General features: G+C 33.4%; 1 protein-coding gene across 2 annotated transcripts; it reads left to right on the top strand.

The window, feature by feature from the left end:
- The first annotated feature begins 13,133 nt into the window (after positions 1-13,133).
- Positions 13,134-20,459, top strand: LOC120086157 (exportin-T). 2 transcript variants are annotated; one of them, XM_039042634.1, is made up of 16 exons: positions 13,558-15,285; positions 15,389-15,478; positions 15,630-15,719; positions 15,822-15,926; positions 16,124-16,183; positions 16,453-16,515; positions 16,606-16,701; positions 16,876-17,040; positions 17,608-17,781; positions 17,907-17,972; positions 18,083-18,181; positions 18,295-18,441; positions 19,329-19,515; positions 19,600-19,644; positions 19,773-19,861; positions 20,133-20,459. In XM_039042634.1, exons 1-13 carry the CDS (start codon positions 13,558-13,560, stop codon positions 19,416-19,418), a joined length of 2,973 nt encoding a protein of 990 aa, XP_038898562.1. In that variant the 3' UTR covers positions 19,419-19,515; positions 19,600-19,644; positions 19,773-19,861; positions 20,133-20,459. The 2 variants fall into 2 exon arrangements, with proteins under 2 accessions (XP_038898563.1, XP_038898562.1); XM_039042635.1 differs by lacking the exon at positions 20,133-20,459 and having other exon boundaries at positions 13,134-15,285; positions 19,773-19,984.
- Positions 20,460-20,879: the final 420 nt, after the last annotated feature.

Raw genomic sequence — 20,879 nt, 5'->3', positions numbered from 1 at the left:
AAAGAAAATGTTTATTTTTAAGTTCAAAGACGGATAATATCTTTAAACAATGTCCATTATTCAAAAGTATATTTTTTTATTATTGTAAAAGCCCCAATATTTGACTTTTTTTTAAATGTTTCCAAACTATTATCGGAATAAAAAACTTTTTAAATTTTGAAACATAAAATAAAACCTTAAATGGTATGACAATGGCCTATTACGATTGCTGCACCCTCTAACCATCAAAACTTGTCACGAACAATCTCGAACCCTTTAACCGTCAATAAGGACAACACCACGAATGTTTCCTCTATATTATTTGGATGAGAATTCATGAGTTTTGTGGGCTCTGACTATTTTGAAAGAGACGATTTTGAGAGTATTGAGAGGAAAATATGATATTCCAATTTTCTTAAGGAACTTTTCTGTATATGCACTTTTTTTTTGTGAAAACCACACCAGGAAGAAGAAGAACAACTTTCTCTCTTTTTACTTCCCCACTACCACGTTTTTAGAGAGAAAATATGGGAAGGGAGTTACAACGGCCTCCCAAAATGATTTTTAAAAATAAAATAAAATAAAATAATTTATTTTCATAAATCGCTTTAATATATATATAAAATAATTCATTATTATATAATATATATTAAACTATATGTTATATCAAATATAACACATAATCTATATTTCTATTATCTTACCAATAACATTTAATATAAACCTCATTTATATTAAATTTAATTATGTGAATTAAATTCATATAATTAACATTTGAATCATATTCAAATATTTATTTTCTCTCAAATAAACTTTATATTATAATATATGAAAATACATAATAATAATTATATAATACATAATTAGATTAAATTAACTATATCACATACAATTAATTCCCTTGATTTAATTTGAACAATTCAAATTAATCCAAAAATGGATTCTCATTAATTCTCGTTAAGCTGCAGTGGGGATGTTATGGACCTGTAGCTTGAAGCTCAAACAGTACGTGAATAATTAATTAAACTCCTTTAATTAAATTATTTACCATCTGTTAATTGTCGGACACTCCACTAAAGACCGACAGCTACATTATTCGCATTACATATATATTTTTGTGTCTATTGGACATAATCCGTCAATAATACGATGAACCTTCACAAATTGGTCATAAGTACAACAAGTCAAAATTACCGTTTTGTCCCTATAGTTACATCTAACTCCTTAAGTACCGCTGATTCTTCTAATGAACAATAAATCCCTAAAATGATCAAACTCCTCTTGGGTCAGGAAAGGGTGTGACACCACATTGTTCAAACCCCGAAATAAGCTTTTAAGGGAGTAATTTATCTACTTACCTCGATGTTGGGGAAGGAGTAAATTTCTTCTTGTGTAGTTATGTTCCTAACTCCCCAATTAGACAAATCCCTAAAATGGTAGGCTTGTTAAGTTGGCGATCACTACAAGAAGTCACACTTCTCCCGATGCCTCAAATATTCGAAAAATGGTGGAAACTGTGTCGGGAGTTTGGTTGAGAAAAATCTGTCGGAGAGGATCTCCCGACGCATAAAACAGGGCGTCAGGAGTTGTCCTAGAACTCCCGACACATAGAATAGGGCATCGAGAGTTCCTAGAACTCCCAACACATGATATACGGCGTAGGAACTCCCAACACCCTATTTTATGCATCAGGGGTTCTGTTTTATTCGTCGGGAGTTACAGAAACTCCCGATGCACTATTTTATGCGTGGGGAGTCCCTGCATTGGTTGAATATTGACTTTTAATTTATTTTTTTTAATTTATAATTTGTAGTTTTTTAAAAATTTGATCTGAATAACCTGTAAAGCATCATTAACCAACTCAAATAGACTCACATAGTAAATAAAACAAAGAAAACGAAGTATATACTATAACAAATAAATGAAAAGTTACAAGATCCTATAATAAAACAAAGTCGATACTAAATAAAAGAAATTTATTTTCGGAAATACATGGAATAAATAAAATGAAAACAATGTCAATAAATACAGAAAAGAAAACGTCTAGAACACAGCATCTTGAACAATCGTCCAACCTCATCTCCGAACAACATCCTACAATAAAACAAAAACATTCAAATGGCATAATCTTTAAACATCCACAACACGTTCAAACTTCATAAACAAAAACATTCACAAATGTCATAGTCGTCCAACCAAACTTCATAAATAAACAATCTAAACCAAACTCATAAACAATAACATAAAACTCAAACTTTATCCCCAAAACAATCTAAACCAAACTCGACCTACCCCCACAACACATTCGAACTTCATAAACATTCATAAACACACAAAAACAATTTATCCCCAAAACAATTTAAACCAAATTTGACCCACCCCTCACAACACATTCAAACTTCATAAACATTTATAAACACACAAAAATTCCAAGGTCAATGACAAAGCGAGCAAAACGAGTATAATCGAGCTCTACCCACCCCCACAACATATTCAAACTTCATAAACAAGAACGAACACACATAAAACTCAAACTTTCTCCCCAAAACAATCTTAACCAAACTCGACCCACTCCCACAACACATTCGAACTTCATAAACATTCATAAACACACAAAAACTCCAAGTTCAATGACAAAACGAGTATAATCAAACTTTACCCACCCCCACGACATTCCCGACGCTCATAAACATAAAAAAAAAACACGAAAACCTACAAGTTCAACTCCAAAACGAGTATAATCGAACACTACTCACCCCCACAACATATTCAAACTTCATAAAGAATAACGAACATACATAAAACTCAATATTTCTCCCCCAAAACAATATAAACCAAACTCGACCCACCCCCCACAACACATTCGAACTTCATAAACATTCATACACACACAAAAACATCATAAACAAGAACGAGCACACATAAAACTCAAAATTTCCCCCCAAAAAAATCTAAACCAAACTCGATCCACCCCCCACAACACATTCGAACTTCATAAACATTCATAAACACACAAAAATTCCAAGTTCAACAACAAAACGAGCAAAACGAGTATAATCAAACTCTACCCACCCTCATAACATATTCAAACTTCATAAACAATAATGAACACACATACAACTCAAACTTTCTCCCCAAAACAATCTAAACCAAACTCGACCCACCCTCCACAATACATTCGAACTTCATAAATATTCATAAACATACAAAAACTTCAAGTTCAACGACAAAACGAGCAAAACGAGTATGATCAAACTCTACCCACCCCCTACGACATTCCTGACGCTCATAACTGCAGGATAAAACGTCATAAACACACACAAACTACAAAACGACAAAAAACACATCAAAATCCAGTTGTTTGGCTACCATAACTGCATGATAGCCAACATTTTTTTTTTTTTTTTATCATAAAGCTATTAAGACATGACTACTTTGCTACCATAACTGTAAGATAGCAACATATTAGATACTAAAATAATAGTAATCATACCTAATTCGATGGGCCTTCTCTCTGTGATCGTATCATGTCTTCAATCATTTTTTTCATGTCTTCCATTTGTCTTGCATGATCCTCTTTCATTTTTTTCTGAACGTCTTTAAGTTCCTTAATCCTCGACTGATACTGTTTGAAATTGGATCTCAATTCCCTCACCTACCTCTCCGTTCCTTGAGTAGATGACGAACTCGATGAGCTGCTACCCCTTATTGACTTGGGTTTAGGGCTCCAACCTAGGCCTTTTGAATATCCAGATCGTCTACTCAAAACCGTCTCATAGATTTCATCCCCTATTAGTGATTGAGAACCTTCTGGAGTGGGGTTGGATTATAATTCTAACATTTGATTTTAGGCATATTAATTATATGTTTAAGTACGAGCGACTGAAGTTAGAAATGAAAAACAACACGAAAGTAAAACAAAAAAGGTTACATGTGCATTTTCAGTTGCCTCATTCACGAACTTGCCACCATTAGAGTGTGTTTCCTTAAATAGGTCAACACGTCCTATTTCTCGACCTTCCTTTGCCTGAAACTCTGTTAGAATTTGCAGGAACGACTTTGATCCGCCTACGTGGTCGAACGGTAATTTCTCTCAATTCTTCCTATTCGTCTCCGACATTTCCTACATTTCAACAAAAAAAAAAAAAACGAATATTCTATAATAGTAAATGTAGTAAATGATACACACCCTAAATTATTTTAACCTGAAACACTTCACTCTTGAAGCGGTAAAAAAAAAAAAAATACCAATCTTCCGGTCTATTTTTAAGCCAGCTAGGCAAGTTGGCACGTGCTTGCTGAGGATCTCCACATTTCCTATAATGTCTGAGCAAATCTGCTCTAAATTCTTTGAAGGAGTTTTGCATTTTATGTTCTATAAAATGGTTAAGTCGTTGACTGGATAGATCAAGCATGAAATGAGGCTACAAAAGAATAAAGGAAGAACTAACATATATGATGTTCATGACTCTTAGTCTACAATTGACTATAAAAGAATAAACTTATAACTTACCAACAGTTGACTCTTAACCAATTTTATAAACTTGTTTGGAACCTCAGCAAAAGTACGACATCGTATTGGAAATGCAGATCTCACGACGACACCAATCACATTACTAAATCATACCGAATGTTGAGAAATCGGTTTCGTCTCCCCCTCATTTATCACGATTATAATTCTGCCATGTTTTTGGACGTATTTTTCCAACTTAATGTTTCGTGAATGCTCGTGTTTTCTCCGAATGGATGCTGAGCTACTATCTGAGGAATAAAAATTTTAAAACTGTTTAGGATGTATTTTGGTTAACAAAATATATTTCAAAATATACTAACTTGAAGTGTCACCCACAGAAGATCCTGTGTTATCTAAATATATCTCTTGCTCCTAGAATTCTTCATCAACCTCTTGTTGCCTATTAGAGGTTGACATCATATCTATACAAACATAAAATAGTATTAAATTAATATGAAATACGTGTAAACAGAGAAAGATAATTGAGTAGATACATGATTACTCATCACCGTCATCTAAATCAATTTATTCATCAGCACTTGAACTGTTATGGGAGACAATTGTTCTTTATCATCGTTTATGAAGTCATCATCGCCACGTTGAATAATTGGTCTTTCCACAACTATAGGATCAACGTCAACTCTGCATAAAGTAATATCCTCAATGGTTTCATCCATTTGGACTCCACCAATAATTTCTAGTAAATCTAGTTATGCATTTTCAACATCATCTACTTCTAGTACATCCCATATTCGCTTATTTTGGACTACTTGAACAACTTTCCAATTGCTACCATATTTTATGTCATCAATGTAAAAGACTTATTGTGCTTGGATAACAAAGATGAAAGGCTCATTGACATACCAAAAGCGTGATGTATTAATCGATTTGTGTCATAAATCCACATGTGTCCTATTACTTTTATTGTTATTTGTGTCAAACCATCTACACTTGAATAAAAAAACACGTCTTCTGTTTGCATATTGGAAATCTAATACTTTGTCTACAACATCGTAGAAATTGTTATCCACACTTCCCTTCTCACTGATCTCCCCAGCCACTAAGACTCCACTATTTTGTGTAGCTCGATGATATTCCATGCTCTACAGTGTGAAATCATACCCCATTAACAATGCATCCATTATAAGAGCGTACTTCAGACGAAGGTCCCATTACAAGTGAAAAAGAAATCATCGGAGATATCCTCTCTCTCATGTCATTATAGAACCTGATAATTAATTATACATTAAAATGACTACAAAAAATGAATCATCTCTCAACTTCCAATACTATGTATACCTGAGATCTGAACCAATCGGAAAATTTGTGTTGATGTCTTATATATAAGTCAGAGGCGCTTTGGGCTTCACGAAGAATTAACCTTAAGTGTTGCCTAGAAAATTGATTATTTGAAAGTTATATCAAAGGATTTATCCTTGAACTTAGAAATTTATAAAGTTTGAAACATACTTGCGATAGTGTTATTTCTTTACAATTGTTGAAAATGTACCAATGGGTGATATGCTTTTCCTTCGCTGATAGTGTCCGTAAAGTTGCCGTCCCTAATAATCGTACCCTCTGCCTAAACAATTCAAATTCCCCAAATATTTAGTGATCAGGAATGTTATCATCATTTTGTTCATCTCTATTGAATCTCGTTTCAATCCCACTTATATATTGCGAGTAGAAGTTCCATGATTCATTCATTGTACATGCTTCCGCTATAGACCCCTCAAGACATGCTTTGTACCGTACAAATTGTTTTAATGTTCGTAAACTTCTTTCAATAAGATACATTCAACTGTAACTAACTGGACCCACCACTTTGTTTTCATATGCTAGATGAACAGCAAGGTGTGCCATTACATCGAAGAAGGCATACGGGAATATTTTCTCTAACTTACAAATTATGACTATGATGTCTACTTGTAGTTTGTTCAAATCACTTACACGTATTTTTTTTGCACATAAGTCGTGAAAGAATGTACACAATTCAACAATAGTAGAGGCCACGTTCTTTGGTAGGTATGCTCGAATACCAATAGGGAGTAGTCTGTGAAGTAACACACGACAGTCGTGTGTTTTTAGCCCTGATATTTTTCCATCTTTGTCATTCACACATCGTGATATGTTAAAGACGAATCCATCAGGAAATTTCATTGATTTCAAATACTTACATAACGAAATCCGTTCATTATTAGTTAATGTGTACGTTGCATGTGGTTTTACAAATTTGTTATCGACCTATACCAAGTGTAGGTCATTTCTTATCTTCAAATCTTGTAAGTCTAATTGAGCGTTCGTTGTATCATTTGTGTTTCCTTCAGTATTTAACAATGTGCCCACTAAATTGTCGCAGATATTTTTTCCATAATGCATTATATCCAATTTATGTCGTAACAATAGTCTGGACCAATATGAAAGTTGGAAAAAAATATTTTTCTTAGTCCAGTTTAGAATTTGTTATTTTATTTTATTTTATTTTATTTTATCTTGCTTCGATAGATGTTTGCTAAACACATAAAAGTTCAACATATTTATTTGTTGTAAGATCTCTTATCCATTCATTACGACTGGAGGAGGTCTACGTTCAACTTTTCCTACACGTTACCTACTTTGGCGCCAACTATGATTCTCTGGAAGATAACGTCAATGTCCCATAAATGATATTTTCTCTCTTATCCCAAAGGACAAATTATCTTTTTTGCATATTGGACATGCTTGATAACCTTTTGTACTCAACCCAGATAGGTCACTGTACGTAGGGAAGTCATTAATAATCCATAATAAGGTGGCATATAGTTGAAAAAACTCACCAGTAACAGAATCATAAGTTCGTACACCAATATTCCATAACTCTTTCAACTCTTCAATCAACGACAGTAAGTAAACATCAATTTCCTTTCTAGGAGATTTTGGACTAGGTATGAGCAAAGACATGAAGAAGTTTGTTTCCTTCATGCATTTTCAAGGGGCAAATTATAAGGAATTATCACCACAGGCCACATATTATAAAAAGTACTCATATTTCCAAATGGATTGAACCCATCTGAAGTTGAAAACGAACATTTCAGGGATCTAAAGTGAAATGAGAAAATTCATGATCAAAATGTTTCCACCCATCTGCATCAGTTGGATGTCGCAATACATCCTCTATTTCAACTCGCTTATCTTTATGCCATCTCATGTCAGAAGCACCTTCTTTTGATGCAAACAATTGTTTTAATCTCAGTATCAATGAAAGATGATGCAATACCTTATTTGGTGTTTTCTTACCCTTGCCATCATTAACTCTGTACCGAGACTCACCACAAACGGGCATTGTTGCAAATCTGCAAATTCTTTCCAATACAATATACAATCATATTTGCACGCACGAATATACTCATAACCTAGGCCTAAATCACGCAATTTTCACTTAGCTTCATAAAAGGAAGTAAGTATAGCAGGGCCAGTTGGAAACATTGCTTTTAACAATTCCAGCAATATGTTAAATGATTTGTTACTCCAGCCGTTGAGAACTTTGATATGCATAAACTTCATTAAAAAGTTCAATGACGAAAATTGCGAACAACCAGAGTATAGTTCATTACGTGCTTCGGTCAATAAATCCTTGTATAAGTTCGTGGTATCTCTTTCTTGACCATTAGTGGACATTTCATTCTCAATCCCTTATTCATTTGCATCTTCGTTGTCAATGGGAACTTGTAGATTGTTTATAAGATTCAACATCTCATTTTCTTCGACAACATTACCATCTATACTATCTACTTCAACATTCTGTATTGAATGAGTTGTATGACTTTCAAAACCTCTAGATATGTTTACTGGCTCTCCATGATATATTCATTCACAGTATGAGGGAAATATTCTATATGTTAATACATGTTGTTCCACGATATCTAATTTTTCCCGAATTGAATTCATACAATTCTTGTATAGACATCTTATTCGTTCGGAATCATTAACATGAAACTTCGCCATATCTAGAAACTAGAATACTTCTTCTTTATACTCCACTGATAACTTATTCCTTAGTTTAGTCTATTTTTTATTCATCCTTAAAAACAAATCTTTTCTGACCAACTTGTAATCCAAAACAATAACATGGATTAGAGGACAAAGTAAAAAGTCTTTATTAAGCATGAATTTTGATTAATTTAATAAACAATTCCAAGTTTATTTGGAGAATTTGAAATTTTTAATAATCTCTAATAGGTGATTTGACTTTTTTTTGCCCCTAATGTTATTGATTTGGTTTGAAAAGCAAAGTGTTTTTAGGGGTATAAAGTTCAATTTTCCTTCATTAAGTTAGCTGAATTGACAGAGGTGAACACTAGGTGATGTATCATTTTACTTATACATGTGTCAACATCTCACAAATATCATAGTAAATTTGAAATATATTTTTAATTAGTTCTAGTCAAGCAAGTCATTAAATCCCTAACCTTTAGAATTAAAAGGGAAAAAAAACACTCATTCCACCAAATTGCAGAAATTGTAACGTAATGAAATGGTCAATCTCAATTAGTGCAACAAGGAAGAAAAAAAACATATGCTAGAAACATTATATTTAATTTAAAGAACAACAAATGAGATAGATGCTAAATGACAATAAATCAAAGCAATAGTAATCGAATTTTAAATTCATGAGAAATGAAACAATGGCTTGGATTCACAAAATAAGAGAAATGAAATGAAAGGGATGTGGGCAAACCTGTTGAAAGCTTGCGAATGACACCGGAGCGGCGGACGGCAGGCAATAAAATGGCGATGGCAAAGAAATGAATGGTGAAAGAAATAGAGAAGAGACGCGTAGAAAATGGGTTTTTAGTTTGGGTTAATGGGGAAGAAGGGGACGGGAAGGGGGAAAGGATCTGGTCTATACCAGATAGGATCTCCCGACGCTGCCCAACGGACATCGAGAGATCCATCGGGAGTTCCTAAGGTGTGTTGGGAGATAGGAGGCATCTCCCAATGTCGTTCTTTACTCGTAGGGAGTTCCTTAGGAACTCTTGATGGTCCATTACGTCGTCAGGAGAGACCGTATCTCCCAACAATCGAGCTCCCGACGGCCAATTTAGGCGTCGGGGGAGCTCATTTTTCTTGTAGTAGATATGGTCACTTTCACCTATACAAATCAAATGACTGCCTTCATAGGCAGGAGTTCATAACTCACTCAAAATTACCGATGGTCATCCTGGTTAAATATAAGTCTCTATTATGAATGACGTTATGTAATGAGACTAAGCATTCCGTGGTCCGGTTTTATACATACTCCTTTGTATAGAATATCCCCGCTCACATGTTTCCACATGAATGATCAAGATCAGATCATTTGTAGCACTTTACAACAATTGTAATATCTACAAAGCAAACCATACTCGTAGTGTCACCAGGATAAGATATCTAGCTTTATCCATCTACTACAGACCATTTAGGTTATTACTTAAATACGATCCACCTGTATGTCTCTACATACATGTTTAAGCTACAAAAATAACCTTGAATGTTATTTTATTGGTTTGTGGTTAATGCAACTAATTTTAAAATAAAAAATCAAAATTACATAAATAAAATGTTTGTACATTACAATTACAAACTATGAGACCTTACGAAATTTAGGTCATCAACCCAACAACTACACCATTTCAGGTTTTTATTTTCATCGTAAATTATAAAGAATTTATACTTTAAAAATAAATTTGAAATTTTAATGATAGATCAATGGTAATATTACAACTTTTAAGAGAGATATTGAGTTTTCAAAGCGTAAAGATCAAGGTTGTAATTCTTGTTAAAAAAAAATTGAACATGAAACTGTTTTCTAACGTCGAACATTTGAATGCTTGTGGACGAAGGTAACTATTAATCGTATCTTTGTATGAACTAAATCGGTTTAACATCCAATTTTGACTTATAGTATCTTTCTATTGGTAAAATTAATTTACAATTAGTTTTGATAAAGCTATCCAACTGGCCCAAATGATATAGAACATTAAAGAAACTACAAAAAAAAAAAAAAGAGCAAAAAGTTCGCCCATATGTGTAAGTTAAATTGTCGTCAAAGTTATGCATGCCATATAAAATATGAATACATTGGCCATTATAATAAGAGGGAATGAGTGAACGCCAAGTATAGTATATCTTTTAGGTTAAATTATAGACGTTTCATCATATCCTTAGACTTTAAAGTCTATTTTCCCCTAAACTTTGAAATTTATTAAAAAAAAAATGTTCATGGACTTTAAAATTGTTTTGAACAATAATTTTTTTACTACACGATGAGAATAAAAGATTTAGAAGCATGTAGACTAAAATGAACCAAATTTGAAAATATAGAAAAGTAAAATCAACCAACATCAAAAATACATAGGAACAAAGTATTATTTATCTATTTACTATTTTATTTTTTAGTTTGATTAGTTTGAATTCATGAGCTTGTTGAATCAAAATACAAGAGATTGCACAGATTGTCCAGTCGGGTTATTGGAACATTGAGCGGTTATTGAGGTTTGACACATTAATCCATTATCCAATCTCCTTCCTTTGCTTTAACGGTAGATTTTGATTCTTGGGAGGTGGTTAATATGATTAACAACTGCTCAACATACTTTACTTAGATAAATAATATGAAATTGTTGTTTTAGTAAGACAGATAGAAATTGTCTCTTTTTCTTTTTTGTCTTTGTGGTGTAGCTCGTTATGTTGTCGAGTTTTTTACCATTTAAGTTTATCTATTCTTCCGATTCGGAAGTTTGAATCATGTTTCTATAATTGGGTTTTGTATGTTATACATACAATTTTAAATTAAGAAAAGAAGAAGAATAAGAAGAAAAATAAAAGAAAATTTCAAGAGCTTGTACGATGTGTTTCTATTAGGCCCATATAAGCTAAAGTCACCCCAAGCTAAGCTCAGATGGTCACAGATATTGGGCCAACTGCTGTCGGAAATGGGCTAAAATAATTGGGCCTAAAACCTCCACTAATGGGCTTTCTTGAAAAAGCCCATCGATTTGGCGTACATAGTAAAAATGGAATTTACAGGAATTTTCCTATAGCTGACGAATGGTATTTTGGTCAACGTCGGTCTTCCTCGGAGTCCGAGCAGTTTACCAACTAATTTGGCGCGTGACAAAACGCTTTGACGATCGCGTCAGGATCAATTCAGTTATATTTCCGAGAAAAGGGTACACGTCGGAGGTATTCTTTTTTATTGTCAACTTTACCCTCTTTTTTAAAAAAAATTAATTAACGCCAATACCATTTTCCAACCATTATTATCCCACTTTCTTTCCTTAAAAAATCAAATCAAATTAGATTAAAATTAAAAAGATGAAAATAAAAACATTACTTTCTTTTTTCCTACTTAATAATTAATTAAATAATTATTTCTCTAAAAAAATATATTAATATCATGAGAATATGGGTACTACTCACATTAATTGATTGTCATGTCAACATTTTTAATGATGTGAAGTCTAACGATATAAAATAATTATATATGAGAAAAAAATTGAGAAAATTCTCTATTCTCTTTTACTTTTGAAACAAAATTAATTTCTTTTTATTATATGTATTAAAAGTTTCCATTGTTAAATATTATATTCTTCCAGAGGTTAAAAGTGTGAATAAATAAGGATTTTCTTTTAACAAATATTTATGAATAAATTAAATTTATACCATTTGATTACGCCAGTTTGATTCATAATCTATCTAATTATTCAACTTGAAAATATATATTATTGTAGTAAAAAAATAAGAATATATATTATTTTCTTTCGATAGAAATGTATAATCTAATTATATTTTGATGATTTTTTTTAAGAAGGCACGATGCTTAAACAATCTTCTATTATTATTTTTAAAAATAATCGATTAATCCCTAATATGATTTGTAACTAAAATGAGCATACTATTATGTATTGTATTAATTTTGAAGATATTCGTCCTTCAATTCCAATTTGTCAAAAAAAAAAAAAAAAAAAAACTCATTCATAAGTTTATTCTAGTACTGTTAGGGTGAAAATTCAAATCACATGCCTTAGAGTCACTAACATATTTCGTATGTCAAGTAGAATCATGCTCGGTTTGACTTAACTTATTCTACATTTTTTATATATATTAAATTATATCAAATGGAAGATGTAAATTTTGCCACAAAAAAATAGCATGAGTTAAATCAATTTTATATAAATATTCAACACAAATTGCAAAAACCAATATGGTGATATTTTTTATTATACTCTTGAACTTCCAATCATAAAAATTGAGCACTCAAATTTATACGACTATTAAAATTGGATCCTCAAATTTATACCGTTATAAAATCTATAATAACTCATAGGGAGCTTAATTTTGATAATAATTACACATTTATGTTTTTTTCCTCTACACTTAATTCACGAGATCATACGAAATTGGATGAAATCCAACGATCAAACATACACGAATAGCAATTATTATTATTATATTATATAAATATATTTTTTTGAATGTTCGCGAATGCAATTATATTCCTTCACATCTCTATTTATTAATTTATTATTGTTTTAAAATCTGTATTTATTATTTATTTAATTTACGCAGGCGCGATAATTACCAATTACCAATTGCTATATAAACTGGAAACCACCTCCAAATCACAAACCCTAGAGAGTCGAAACAGAACAGAAAAAGAGAGGGAAAAAAAAGGAAAAGGAGAAGGAAAAGAAAAAAGAAAAAAGAAAAAAAAAACGAAAACGGCCAGCAAATAAATTCCATTAGAACGCCTCCTAAAACACTTCGCATTATAAAGATCCGTGAATTGATCTGAATCCCATAATAAAAAGGTAAGCTTTCTGAGAACTCAATCTCGATCTCACTCTCTCAAATCGTTTCCCTTCCATTGCTCTGTGTTGTTCTTCGCTTCGTATCACAAACCCCACAAAAACCCTTGAAGAATTTTGTTCCCAATCTACCTTTTTCTTTATGTAATCACTGGCTTCCAGTGATTCTGCAAAAGTTGTTGATAAATATCTTTCTTGTTTGATTTTGGGTTGTGGGTTTGTGGGTTTTTAAGCGCCATGGATGACTTGGAGAAAGCAATACTTATCATGTTTGATGAAACGAGCAATGTGGACTCCAACTTAAAATTAAAGGCTAATGAGTATTGTGATAAGGCCAAAGAGGAATCGGCAATATGTAGTGTGTGTGTTGAGAAGCTTTGTTTTTCGAACATTGTTCAGGTTCAGTTTTGGTGTTTGCAAACACTTCATGAGACTATTCGGGTTCGTTATTCGTGGATGAGTCTAGATGAGAAGTACTTCATTCGGAAGTCGGTGTTTTCCATCGTGTGTTTGGAGGGTATTGATGAGAATCACGCACTTAGAATCTTACGGGGTCCTGCTTTCATTAAGAACAAACTTGCTCAAGTTATGGTAACACTAATTTACCTTGATTACCCGATGAATTGGCCTTCTGTTTTTGTTGATTTCTTATCTCATTTGAGAAAAGGGCCTGTGGTGATTGATATGTTCTGTCGGGTTCTTAATACATTGGATGACGAGTCAATTAGCATGGATTACCCTAGGACGCCTGAGGAAGTGACAGCCGCAGGGCGGATTAAGGATGCTATGAGACAGCAGTGTGTATCTCTTATAGTTGGAGCCTGGTATGACATTTTGTCCATGTATAAGAATTCCGATCAAGAATTATGTGCAAGTGTGTTGGATGCAATGAGAAGATACATATCTTGGATTGACATTGGGTTAATAGTAAACGATATGATTTTGCCATTGTTATTTGAGTTAACTTTAGTAGATGGGCTGCTGGAACAACTTCGTGGAGCTGCAGCAGGGTGTTTACTGGCAGTTGTTTCGAAGCGGATGGATCATCAGGCAAAACTAACCCTGTTGCAGAGTCTTCAAATAAGTCGGGTTTTTGGTCTGGTTGCTGCCGAAGACAGTGACTCCGAGTTGGTCTCCAAGGTGGCTAGCTTACTTACAGGTTATGCAGTTGAGGTTTTGGAGTGTTTTAAACGGTTGAATTCTGAAGATTCTAAGAGCAATTCTTTGGAGCTGCTAAATGAAGTTTTGCCGTCTGTTTTCTATGTATTACAAAAATGTGAGTTGGACTCTGCTTTTAGCATTGTGCAATTCCTTTCTGGTTATGTTGCCACCATGAAGAGCCTTTCTCCACTGACGGAGAAACAACTACTTCACGTGAGTCAAATATTAGAAGTGATCCAGGCACAAATCTGTTATGATTCTGTATACCGGGACAATCTTGATATCTTAGATAAGATTGGGAGAGAAGAAGAGGATAGAATGGTGGAGTTTAGGAAGGATTTATTGGTACTTTTGCGTAGTGTGGGTCGTGTGGCACCTGATGTTACTCAATTGTTTATTAGAAGTTCAATCGTAAGTGCTGCTTCTTCTTCATCAGATCGGAATGTTGAAGAGGTAGAGGCTTCACTTACACTTTTCTTTGCATATGGGGAGTCAATTAGTGATGAGGTATTGAGAAATGGAAGTGGACTTATCGGGGAGTTGGTAACAATGCTTTTATCCACACGGTTTTCTTGCCATTCTAACAGGCTAGTTGCACTTATGTATTTGGAAACAATTTTCCGATATATAAAGGTAGTTCAGGAGAATTCTCAATTTATTCCCGTTGTTTTGGCTGCCTTTCTTGATGAAAGAGGCATACACCATCCCAACATCAACGTTAGTAGAAGGGCAAGTTATCTATTCATGAGGGCTGTGAAACTTCTAAAAGTGAACCTCGTTCCTTACATTGAGACAATTTTAACGGTATAAATCACTTCATTAATTCAAGCATGTTTCACATTTTAAAACTCTGTATTCCCTTGTAAAATTTCTCATAACGTTGGGTATCCCTATGGTGAAATTTCAGAGTCTACAAGATACCGTTGCACGATTTACAAGCTCAAATTTTGCATCAAATGAACTTTCAGGGTCTGAAGATGGAAGCCACATATTTGAGGTTCTCCTTTTGCTCTGAGTACATATACTATACATACATTTATCTTCTTTCTATGGTTTTATGTTCATTCTGTTTGCATGCATCTGCATATAGTGGTGTTTCGTTCTGTTCTTTGTTTACATATCTAATGTAATTGTTTACTACTTTACAGGCAATTGGCTTACTGATTGGGATGGAAGATGTTCCATTGGAAAAGCAATCTGATTATTTGTCATCTTTGCTCAAGCCACTTTGTCAACAGGTTGCCACTAAATTGCCAATAGATTTTTTTTAATGGTTTGGATCCCTTATTTTGTGTTTAATTCTTATATAATTCGAGTAAACTTATCCTGCTTTAATCTAGGTTGAGGGGGTGCTAATGAATGCTAAGTCATTAACTCCAGAAGAGGCTACTGCAAAGATTGCTACCATTCAGCAAATAATTATGGCCATTAATGCACTCAGCAAGGTCTCTTTCTTTAATGACCTCTCTCTTGGGAACATGTTTATTTCCCCATTGCACTTTTTTCATTATTGGGTTATAGTTTTTTTCTGTAAGACTCCCCCCAGCATAGTTGTTTCTTTCAACGAGTTAAAGTTTTCTTAACTCAACTTTACCTTCTTTTTCGTCAATCAGAAATAGTGACACCTTCTTTTTCCATCCAGGGGTTCAACGAGCGCCTAGTCACAACAAGTCGGCCTGCAATTGGTTTGATGTTCAAACAGGTTAACTCCACGACCTTCTTCTTCTTCTTTTTGTTTTTTGTTTTTGCAAATTTTAAACTTGGAATAAAGAAATGATGTGAAAGCACCTATTAATAGGGTCTTCCTAGCTGGTGTTTTGTGTTCAATTAGATTAAGAGGCTGGTGGCTAAGCGACTCATTTTGCTAGCATTTTCTATCATTAAATAGAGCAAAATATGAATTAAACGGCCTTTCATTGAATTATTATTACTAATCATATACTAACTGGTGTACGTTCTTCTTCAATTCAGACATTGGATGTTCTTCTCCAAGTTCTTGTTGCATTTCCTAAAATAGAACCTCTACGGACTAAGGTACTGGGTTAATATAGATCCTTAGAGGTACTTCCTTTTCTATATTTTATAAATTGCATCAGCACTGATGTTGGTTTCTGTTGAATTAAGGTCCTCTCTTTTATACATCGAATGGTGGAAACTTTAGGCGCATCTGTATTTCCCTATCTTCCAAAGGCTTTGGAGCAGTTGCTTGCAGAAAGTGAGGTACTGATGAACTCAAATTGAATTGGCATTGGATTCATTAAATAAATCTGATTAAAGGAACAATCTGAGACACCTTTGTTTTGAGTTTTATTTATTTCTTGTATGAGTGAAGCTTGTTCATTTATATCTCGCAATTGTTTTAGAGCTTCACTCTGATTGCATGTTTTCTTGCAGCCGAAGGAGTTGGTTGGTTTCCTTGTGTTACTTAATCAACTAATCTGCAAGTTCAGCACTTCGGTCCATGGGATTTTGGAGGATGTATTTCCAACAATTGCTAGTCGGATATTTAACATTATACCAAGAGATTCACTTCCTTCAGGACCAGGAACCAATATTGAGGTACTCTTAATGTGTTCTTTAATTCTGATTTTATTTATGTTTATTATATTATTAAATGGCATCTTCAAGATGACACTGGGTTTGGCATCAGTGGGCATTTCAAATGTGGTAAGTTATTTAGTTTATGTCCTCATGTCATTGTTTTGCAGTGATGTACTAGAAAATAAACTTTAGAAATCTTGGGATTGTCTTTTTCGTAAAAGAAAAACCTTTCAATAGTTAAAAAATGGGGTAACAGCTTTTATAGGAATGATTCATTACATTGTTTGAAGTGGAGCCCAACTTGTACTACTATGTAACAGTTTCCATGTGTTAAATAAGATTTCCATGTTGAAATCAATATTTGAAACTGGGTGGCAGTTATGATATGGCTTGCATTCTTTCTATTTTACTCAGTAGTTAATGCTGAATTTACACCGTAAGGAATGGAATTTGTGAGCATATGTTATATGATGAAGTATTGAACTGCTTCGAGCATGAAACTTAATTCTTGACTTGGGCCTTCAATTTAACCAGGAGATAATTTGGCATCCTTTATCTAATGGAAGGCCCTTGTGTTTATTGTAGGAAATTCGTGAACTACAAGAGCTTCAGCGAATAGTCTATACATTTCTTCATGTGATCACCACACATGATCTCTCTTCTGTCTTTCTATCCCCTAAAAGCAGAAGCTACCTGGAACCAATGATGCAGTTGCTTTTAAATACATCGTGTAATCATAAAGATATTCTTGTTAGAAAGGTATAATATTGCTTGCCGTATAAACAATTAACAGCTGTTATATGTTTTAGATTTTTTTCTTTCCATGTATAAACATCTAGTTCACTTTAGTTGTCTGAACCTGATAATTGTTTTCTGTGATCAAGGCATGTGTACAGATATTCATTAAATTAATCAAGGACTGGTGTGCCCGGCCTTCTGGAGAAGAAAAGGTAAGTGTGCCCCTTTTGCTTTCCTTGTTGATTATGTGTCTGTTCTCTTCCCTGAAAAAATGAACACTCTTTTTCATAATATATTTTACTACTTTGATCTTTTGAATCAGGTGCCTGGCTTCCAAAGTTTTATAATCGAGGGCTTTGCAACAAACTGTTGCTTGTACAGCGTACTTGACAAATCATTTGAATTACATGATGCAAATACTGTGAGGACACTATTCAAAATTCTGTTTCATTTATTATTGAACCGCAATGATAGAGTCGCAGAATATTCTATTTGTATATATATTTTATGCATGTTCTTTTATTTTGGATGCAGCTAATTTTGCTTGGAGAAATAGTAGTGGCCCAAAAGGTTATGTATGAGAAATTCGGGCAGGATTTTCTTTTCCATTTTGTATCAAAGGGTTTTTTAACTGCACACTGCCCTCAAGATTTGGCCGAGCAGTATTGCCAAAAGTTGCAGGTACCTACTAGCATCAATTAAAACTTCTATTGACACACATCAGAAAGGTTATGTAGTTGAAATTGTGACCACGTATATTTGCATTTTCAAATGTAGATTGAGATTCTATATTTATTATTAAATCTGAGCGATTCAAGCAACTCATTTCTATAACTGTAGGATTGGATAGATTTATAGGTTCTGTCTATTCATAAAGAAAAAAAATGGATTTAGCCACAAGAGCAATGAACTCTGATTGCCTTTATGGCCCATACGTTCTGGTTACCACATGCTTAGATATTACATTTCTTTTGGAATTGCTGACCTCAAATGTTTCAAATTTTTGGTGTGTTAATGTGGATGTGGTTGATTAATATGTAAGCTTTCATGGAAAAGAAAACTCGAAAGTAGATAACTTTTGTGAGGATATCTCATGGTTGGGGGAGGGTGAACAAAATTTCACTTTAAGCACCTGTTTATATGACGTTTATTGGGTTGAGTATCTGTTCCCCCATTTTAAACTAAAATTGTTACTTACAGTTTAGGTAGAGTTGTCAAATCCAACCTAAAGAGGTTGGAGAAAGCAAAAAATTCCCCAATTATGTATTTATTTACTTTTTAAAATGTGAGGCGCACTAAAAATGCAATAGCCTCGTAGCCTTCTAGGGTATAGAGTATTTATGCATTAGTGAAGTGCGTGATATTTGAACATATTATATTAAAAATCAGCTTGACGTATGAGATAGAGAAACTAAAGAATTGGCTATCAAAGGCAGAAAGTTCATGAACAAGAGAACAAAATTCCTGTAAATAATGTTCATCATTTTAGACTAAAATGATGAATAGTTTTTGTATATGCAGTATTTGTATTTAGTTTGATCCTCTTATGGGTTCTCTCTCATTTGCAGGGTAGCGACATTAAGGCGTTAAAGTCATTTTACCAGTCACTTATAGAAAGTTTAAGAGTTCAACAGAATGGAAGTCTCGTTTTCAGATAGCATTGCCACTTGGATGAAATAAGTTAATAATATTTCCTGAGAACTCCATTTTGTGGTGTTTGTTCTGAAATATGACTAGCAATTTTGATCACCAAGGGTGAGGATGGATCTCATAGTAATCTACTGACTGGATTCATATTAAGATTATTTCTCCATTGACTTTATTTGGATAATCTTGCAGGATCTATGTTGTATATACCTTTTTGGCGGCTATTTAATGAATGAGGTAGTTTTGTTATCTTTATGTTCTTTTCAGCTTCCTAATTTTGAATTCTTTATATCTTGAATGGATATTACTATTAGAGTTGGCTCATTCTTTTCTTTATATCTATTTTTTTTTCTTTTTGTTTACAGTTGTACATTGCCTGAAAAGACCTTATCAACCACAGAAAGTTCAGTAAAGTTTGGTCGAAGTGGAGATCTACTTATTTTACGAGATCATGGTATTTTTCTTTTGTCTATACCATTTGCTTAGGTTTTGTATTTTCTTACATCTTTTCGTCCGTTACGTTACATTATGACGATTATTTAAGACTCAATAAATTTTGTTCTTTGGTTTCTGGCTATGCATCACTGGATAAAGCTTATCAATTCAGATTTGTATATTTTGGTCAAATATGAGTTTATGTCATCATGAAATAAAATCTCAAGTTTGAATTTCAAGCTCTAAATAGGGTTAACATGAAGAGAACCGACTTCTTTTTTTAATTGCAGACATGGAGGTCTTGTTTAAACATCGTTTTTATATTTCGTCGGTGGCTCTCTTCAGCCCTGGGATGTTTATCGACATGCACACGTGATATAAACGCACACACATACACAAATTCAATGGTTGAACTGCAGAGTTTCTTATGTGGAATTCTATGAATGTACGCTGTTTTAATGGGTTGGTATGGTTAGATTTGGTCTATAAGGATTTGAAAAATGTGAACTGAGACCAGGTTGGTTTGTACATTAAAATAATAGGGATTATGTATGTTTGATGATGTCAGTTAGAAGAAGTCAGCTAAAGGTACAGTCTTAAAGGTGAGCCAAGACTTTGATTTTGCAATCACTTTCTAATGACTGACTAGTCCTCTTCTCATTTTTTCATATATTTTTTTAAAATTATCTCATGAATCTTCAAAGCAAGAGTGTTGGACACTTTTTGATCAAAGCCATGATTGAGGGTGAAAATTTTTCACCTCAAAAGTACTTTTTAAGATGATCAATCACCATATCATGTTTAGAATTGATCTAAAAGTGTTTTATAGAACGAAGTGAGTCACTTGAAAAGATGCTTTGTGAGAAAGTGTAGTTGGATCTTTTGTCTGAGTGCTAGGGAGTTTGTTTGTTTTTTTTAATCCTTTTGTTTATTGTAGGGTTAAAATAAACGAAATTTCTCGTGGAGCGGATTTTTAGGTTAATTATAAGTTTAGTATCTAAGCTTTAAAGTTTGTGTTGAGTTGATATGATGAAAAT

Source organism: Benincasa hispida, chromosome 9, assembly GCF_009727055.1.
Source record: "Benincasa hispida cultivar B227 chromosome 9, ASM972705v1, whole genome shotgun sequence".
NCBI classification, from domain to species: domain Eukaryota; kingdom Viridiplantae; phylum Streptophyta; class Magnoliopsida; order Cucurbitales; family Cucurbitaceae; genus Benincasa; species Benincasa hispida.
This window is presented reverse-complemented; position numbering and strand designations above follow the sequence as displayed.

Coding starts and splice junctions, on each gene's coding strand:
- LOC120086157 (XM_039042634.1), top strand. CDS start 13,558: ATGGATGACTTGGAGAAAGCAATACTTATCATGTTTGATGAAACGAGC. Junction 15,720..15,821: donor TCAAGCCACTTTGTCAACAG/GTTGCCACTAAA, acceptor GCTTTAATCTAG/GTTGAGGGGGTGCTAATGAA. Junction 17,041..17,607: donor GACCAGGAACCAATATTGAG/GTACTCTTAATG, acceptor TGTTTATTGTAG/GAAATTCGTGAACTACAAGA.